The sequence below is a fragment of the Gavialis gangeticus genome, unplaced genomic scaffold (assembly GCF_001723915.1).
Source record: "Gavialis gangeticus isolate Ggan-Ray unplaced genomic scaffold, GavGan_comp1, whole genome shotgun sequence".
Taxonomy (NCBI): domain Eukaryota; kingdom Metazoa; phylum Chordata; order Crocodylia; family Gavialidae; genus Gavialis; species Gavialis gangeticus.
In genome coordinates, this window is record NW_017728997.1 from 19,079,538 (window position 1) to 19,086,828 (window position 7,291).

The 7,291-nt window shown below is 53.3% G+C and overlaps 1 protein-coding gene across 1 annotated transcript in view; it reads right to left on the reverse strand.

The window, feature by feature from the left end:
- The window catches only part of QRICH1 (glutamine rich 1), a 32,392-nt gene that overhangs the window by 9,472 nt on the left and 15,629 nt on the right, over positions 1-7,291 (reverse strand). The window contains exons 2-4 of the mRNA XM_019504879.1: positions 6,187-7,206; positions 1,408-1,585; positions 520-674 (exon numbers count right to left, since the gene is read on the reverse strand). Coding sequence (XP_019360424.1) covers positions 520-674; positions 1,408-1,585; positions 6,187-7,206 — 1,353 coding nt within the window. The remainder of the gene's footprint in view (positions 1-519; positions 675-1,407; positions 1,586-6,186; positions 7,207-7,291) is intronic.

The following is a 7,291-nucleotide window of genomic DNA, read 5'->3' on the forward strand; positions in this document are numbered from 1 at the left end:
GAGGAAGCACCTCATAGGCATTATGCCTCACTGCTCCTGTAGCTCTGTCAGAAAACACACTACTGCTGCAAACAGTCACTGTTCCCTACACCAATAGAGGCAGGCTTGTTTTCAAGGTCCAGTTAGGCCACATGTGAACCAACGACTTAAGCAAGTCCAAACCTAAACCCCAAATTTTAGATTTTGCTTGAAAGACTTGACATATAATTTTCACCACATTATTCATTTACAATTATTACTATTCTTCCCCAGCCCCCCTCACTAGGATTTAAAAAAGGACACTCATTATGGAAGCCTTTGATCATAAAAAGAACCTAAATAGCAGGTATGGAAAAATCACCCAGAAGCATCTGCCTGAGTTTTCTGAGACATTTCAGTCTATGAAATCTAAACCTGGGGAGTGTGATATTCAAGGCAGCGGCCCATTTCCTTGGTCTGATGCAGAGCTGCCAGCGCACAAGCACTGACCAGTGTACACGGTTCCACTGTGCACAGGATGTGCAGTGAGACACCCCCTACCTTCTGAATGCACAGGAAGATGTAGTAAAGCACATCTGGGTCGTAGGGCTCGCCATCTCCGTTGCGAGCCTCTCGGGTCATTAAGCAGAGCCCGTAATTCAGCTCAGCCACAGCCGAGGAGATGAGATCTTCCTGGAATCTCAGCAGCTGGCGCCCTGCACACAAAGCACAACAACGACAGCGTCAAAGACACCTCACAGCATGACCTGCCATCCTTCCAACTGGCCCATCTCCCCTTCCCAGCACAGCCCCAGCACATGCAACAGTTGAGGTGATGGAAGCATTAAGCACTTGTACATCTGCTCAGAGGGAAACGGGGGATGGAGGAAACTGACAACAGCTCCTGCTTCTAGGATCTACACTGAGGCCTTGGGCAGCAGTGAGGGCAACTATGGAACAGTGCTTGCTAACTCTTTAGGATTCAATCAGAACATGAGGCTATTGTGTTCCAGTAACTGGCACCCATCTACCACAGCTCTATACAGCCTCTTTGCACTCATTGAGCTAGCTCAGGCTAGCTGTCTCAGGCTGGAATTCAGATAATCCTTGGAATGTTCCAGGATGCAACTGCCAAGGAATATAAATCATTATTAACAAATGTGGCTTGAGATCTCAAACTGCCTTCACCTTCAAGGAGGCAAGGAGGACAGGAGGGAACACTGTGGGTGGTTACACTGAACTGGAAAACAGTCCTTAAATAAACAAAACAAAACATAAAAAAAACAGTCTCAGGGGAGCTGAAAACACTAAGGCAAGATCAGGAGAGTCAGAGAGCTACATGAGTTTCAACCCCGTTAGCTCTTTTCACCTGCTACAAATCTCCCCATGGATAACATTCTAGTGGTGAAAGAAAGATGAGACTGATGTGTGTGAGGCCACGACACTTACTGCCGATGGGAGCTAGCCTGTTCTGGGCTTCCTTCTCCAGCTCTGCATTCTTGGTCTGTGCCCAGTTCTTCCACACTTCCAGCCCTTCTTCTGGCTTCAGAGAGTTTGGAAGCAGGAGTTCAGGTGAAGGCTGAGGCTGTGGCTGCGGCTCCACTTCTGCTACCTGAACAGTTTGAGCCTGTGAAAGAGAGTCACCGCAGTTACATTTGCTCCAAGACACTTACTACCAAGCCAGAAAAAAAGTACAGCTGTTCTATTTGCTTGCTTGTTGGTGCTGAACACTGGCGCAAAGGCATTTTTTGTCTTTGCAAGTCATGTAGCACCATGCCCTCTCCTGCTGCTGTGGCCACCATACATATGAGCCTGCACAGAGCACAACACTGCTGTCATGTGTGTTCTGGTGTCGTGATCATGCAAGCTCACTTCCCTGGCCCCAAGAACACCTGCACTGTCACTCCAAGCAGGGGCTGTAGAAACTGGTTGGTCCATCTGCACAACCTGTCATTCTAGGCATGTGTTTTAAGCCAGCCTTATAAACTTGCAGCCCAGGTTTGCAATTCATCCATTCCTAAAGAAAAAACAAGCTAACCAACGCAAATATGAAGAGGTGAAAATCTGGGTGTGCTGGTGCTCCTGCAGGGACTCAAACCCAGAGGATCTTGCCTCTCCACTCAGGGTCAGACTGACTGCTGTATTTGGGGTCAGGAAGGAATTCTCCCCTGTGCACAGACTAATATGGACTGGGGTGGGGGGGCCTTGCCTTCCTCCATAGTGGAATCTCTCACATATATTTTAACCACCTTAAACACTGGCTGCCATTGTCCCCTGCTTTACTGGTGGCAGGACCAGATGCTCTTGGTGTCTTTGTGGCCGTGCGACACGGTTGACTGCGTAGCTTTAGCAATAGCTTAGACAAGGGTTTGCAAGAGCTGGTTTGGACAGGGATGATCCTGCCTCAGGCAGGAAACTGGCCTGCAGAGATCTCCTATGGCCCTACTCCCCCATGGTTCTGTTGTCTGTGTTAGGGTAAAGCCCTCCAACCTTTCCCCCTGCTCGCTTTGGTGACTGATGAGACATGGAAATGATTAGTTTCTGGGCTTGCGTCCCATGGCTCCCAGGACAGTGGGACAACTGCCTTGGCCAGGCATCAGGCATGCAGAGAGGAGGGTGCCCTCTGCTGGGCAAGAGTGGCAGAGAGGCGACAGCTCTGGAGAGATGCCTGGGAGCAAGCCCTAGTCCCATCCACTTCAGCTGTGCTCCAGGGTGTGGCACTTATGCCAACACATGTAGTGTGAAAGGGTCAGGTGCCTGTGGCAGCAGAGTAGCCCCAAGACACACCACCAAGGCTGATCCTCTCCTGGGGAGCACCGTTCACACTGGACCCTGAAGGACTGAATCCAACACAACCCACCCTAGGTCTGTCACCTCATGTGAACAGCACAAATAGTACCCAACACCTGTGCTCAGCTCAGAGATGACCTGAGCAGGGTGGGGGCCCGGGGAAAATCAATGGGGCCCACCCCTGGATGCAAGGAAGCCAGCAGCAGATGCAGGGGTGGGGGTGCCAAGTGGCCAGATGCGAAGCTGGTTGCGGCAGCATGGAGTCACTGTGGCTGCTCCGCTCAGCTCAGCAGGGCCCCCCAAAGCGCACGGCCCGGGGCAGATGCCCCGACTCAACACCCCGCCCCCCACAAAAAAAGGACAGCCCTGTGGGTACTACTATCCTGCTGACAGCCTTCTCCCTTGTCAGGCAAGGCCAGGATGCCCAAATTGTCCAGCATCACAGCTGTATACAAAAAGGGACAGGAGGAACAGTGACACCCTTAGACCCTAACCCAAGCCTTTATGAAGGCCCCTTCCTAAACAGAGGGAGAACCTGACAGTGTCCGCCACTAGAAGCCATCAGCTGCTGAGCACCAGGCTCAGAGCAGCATGCCACCAACGAGCTACTTCTGTGCAATGGCAGCTGCCTTCGTGATACTGACAGAGGGCAGGTCAGTCTCGCTTGCACAGGTTGGCTCACTGCACTGCTCCCCTTGACCTATTCACGGACTCGCTGCCATGTTCTGGGTGCAGCCTCTGATAGGCCACAGCACCTTCCTCTTCCCACTGGGCCTCTGAGCCCCAGACCTTGGTCACCTCAAGTTGCAGCCATTCTGTCCCAGTACGGTGACCTCTCTGCCCACAGGAACCTGAGCTACACAGAAAGAGAGGTACTTCCCTGCCCTCCTCTTCCTCCTGTGCAAAACTGAAGGCTACAAAATTAAACACAAACTAGACGCTGAGGTGATGAAGGACTGTAACTCATCTCACTTCTCCTGACAGGTAAAGAGAACAGGTGCCCTAGCCATCACAAGGCCCTCCTGTACTTGCAGTCCTGTTGAGGAAGAGACAAGGGGACTGACCTGTGCACAGAATGTGCAAGACTGAAGGGGAGTTTGCGCTATAAGCATTTTGCAATTTGCTCAGTGAAGTGTGTGTCCTTGCTGGTGTTACACCTGCAGCCTTTCAAGATACTGGTGCTGAACACTGGAGCTGCCCACAGCACTCCCACGCAGTAAGAAAGTCAAAGTGCTGAAGCCCTGCTGTAATCGTGCACAAGTTCAGACAGATCGACTATGCCAGGCCCAGCTCTCCTGCAGCAGCTATCTGCACAGCGGCACCTGCAGGACTCTACAGCAAGGTGCTCCCTTCACTGACAGCACTCTGCTGTTATCCTCAGGGCACTGGGACGAAGCTAAGTCACTGCAGAGCTGCTGTCTCAGGAAATATGCAACCTAAGGGTGAGGCAATGCCAGACTTGTGCAGGCTAAACCTGCTTCTTTAGCTTGTCCAATGCTGTGCCTGTGCTCCCCATGGAAAGAAAAAACATCCACTGCCACTCAGCCTGGCAGGAGGAGACTGCTGGCTTGCTTCCCACAATTACCTCACAGCCACTCTCTGCTAGGCCTAGGGCAGACAAACAGGCTGGAGTCAATGCAGCAAATGACTGCCTTGCTAGGATTCCACCCTCCTGGCACACAATGCACCTTGCCTAGGCAGCAGTGGCAAGGGGGATGCTGAGGCCAGGCACCAGGGCAGAACGGCACAGTCACAGGCACAAAGCAGGTCTCTGGAAGACCCAGGGAGCTTACTCCACACCACAGCAAGCCCCTCAGCACTCCCACAGCAGTACACTGCCTGAGGGAGGCTGGCAAGGCAGGACTTGCACCCTTCCTCAGGAAGGACCCTACAGGACATGGCTGTCCAACTGACATCACAGGCCACACGCAGCCTGCAAGAGGTTAATTTGCAGACCATGGGCTCCCACCCACTGCAGTGGGTTCTCCTGGCTCCCTCTTCCTCCACCAGCTTCTATTTCCTGCCCCCCGTTCTAGTGGGTGGCAAGGCATTGCGCAGCCTGCAGCCAGGGAGCTAAGGGAGGGGAGATGTGGCTCACTAGTGCAGCCCCCACTGGTGCAGCCTGTGGGGTCTGCAGACTCTGAAGCTGGACAGCCCCGCTACATGATAGCTACAGTGGATCCAGGGACAATCCAACAAGGCCAGGGCTTAGGCAGAGCAGTCTGATCCCTCTGCCTGAAACTAATGGGCTGCCCTCCAGCCCCAAGGATTACGCTGGGCCCTTCCAATCTAAACATGGCTGGTGAACCACTGGGCAGAAGCAGCAACCACACTCCCATGAAGCCCAGCAGGGCCAGCATCATCTTAGGAAGCTGGCAGGCTGCCCAGCTGATGCCTTGGCCCTATACAAGAGGAAGGTGCACCTGCCATCCCTTGGCCCTGCAGGGCCAGAAGCGACCCTCTGCTTTTTTAATTACCCTCCTCTGTTATAGAGTACCCCCTGTTTGGTCTAACATTTATGTTGGTTGGCTAGGGCCATTTTCACATAATAGTTGGGTACGGCTATGACAAGAGTAATTACTTTTCATCGTCTCATCTCAGTACCAAGACAGTAATGCACACATGCACATGTGAAGGGGATACCAGGAGGGTGGAATCCTAGCAAGGCAGTCATCTGTTGTATTCCACAGGATTTGAGGGGTTTTGCTTGGTTTTCTTGGGTCTTGATTGTTTCCCACCAAAGAAAGGTGGCATTGAGACATGTAACGGGTTTTGGCCACCAACTCCAAATATGGCCTTTAATACAGCAATGCATTTGGCCATGATATACACCACGCTGCTAAAAAGATGCTGTTCAGTTTCCAGGGTTCACTTCTGTGACATCTCATCTTCTCCAGCTCACATTTACTGGAAACGGGGCCTGCCGTACACAGCAGTGAGGCTTGTTCCAGTCAATCAGTTGTCAAACCCTCAGCTCTGAAGCACTTTTAACCTGCCAAGCATCTAGCGGTGCTCCCAGGGCCAAGTGATTTACAGTGACTTGCAAGGCGGGTAATGTCTGCTGCACTTCAGGACTTCCATTCTGGAGGGCTGTTGCCTGCCAGTGCAGCCCTTACAACCATCCAGCGCACTAACTCAGAACAGAAGTGGTCTCAGGACTCTGAGCTGGTGCTTCATGCCACTACAAAGGCAAGCCCAACAGATCCACCCCCATCACTTGGGACCTGGTCCAAACTGACAGGAATGTGACGTACATGGAAGAACCAATGCAGGCTGCCATGCCCAGATTATTGGGCTGCAAAAACATGGGTATCCTGTGCTGCCAAGGATGCCTTCTGACAGATGGCACTGCCCCCTCCCAAACACATTCATGTCCTTAAATCACAGGATCACAGAATCATAAGTCAAGGGCAGATATGCAGAGACGGTCACACTTACCGAACAAGTCACTTGCAACTGCTGCTGCTGCTGCCCCTGCTCCTGGGGTGTGGGTTGCTGCTGCTGCTGCTGCGGGTCCCATATGTGCACTGTCTGCGCCGTGTTCTGGTATGTTCCTGCCACGGCCTGCACGGCCACAGGAATGTGGATGTTGCCATTCATGAATTGTGCTGGGAAGAGCGAATTGGCAAGTGTCTGCACCACTTCCTCATGCGAGTTCTTCACAACAGACGTGCTCCCCACCATCTTCTCTTTGTCGTCCTCCAGCTTCACAGCAGCCAGCGTTGTTGGCGAGCCACTGACATGGACGGCATTGTAGGCCTCCTGGGGGATGGCAATGTGGGTTATGTTTTGCTGCTGGAGGTCACCGCGTGGCTGAGCAGAATAAACAGGGATGGTCCAAGTCTCTCCAGTGGGGCTAGTAATGGTCCCAGTGGCACTGTAGAGGTGGGCACTGTCCACTGTTAACAAATCCGGCCTCAAAGACACATAGCTCTGCTGCTGGCCCTGGGGAATGGCCAGCACTGTGGCAACAGGCTGCCCCGAAATTGCATATGATACCGTAATGGGCATATCCACTTTGCGCTTCTTCACAGGCTGCAAGACGCTGGCGGTGCTGATGCGGCGCTCCCCCTCCCGTGGGGAACCCTGCTGGGAGGGTGGAGGTGACAGTGCCCCCACGGTCTGGATCTGGATCTGTTGGCCCCCTGCAATAGCTTGTCCTGCCACCAGCTGGGCCTGGATCTGCTGGTGCTGTATGTGCTCCTCCTGGATCTCAGCAGCCTGGATCTGCTGGGCCGTCTGCACGTGCTGCACCTGGATTTGAGCCGCCTGCAGCTGTGAGGGGCTCGGGCTCTGCAGAGCTTGACTCTGGATGGTTTGTGATGCCTGCTGCTGAGCCTGGCCCTGGATCTGCACCTGCACCTGGATTGGCTGCTCAGAGGCCTGGTGAACGGTGAGCTGGGGTGAGAGCTGCTGGGCGGAGACCTGCTGTGGCGACTGCTGGACCTGGACTTGCACCTGTAACAACAAAGCAGCAGTCAGTGCAAACCAGAACTCCCGTACCAGGAACTTGCTGTGGCTGCCAGTGCTGCTCCAGACTGCT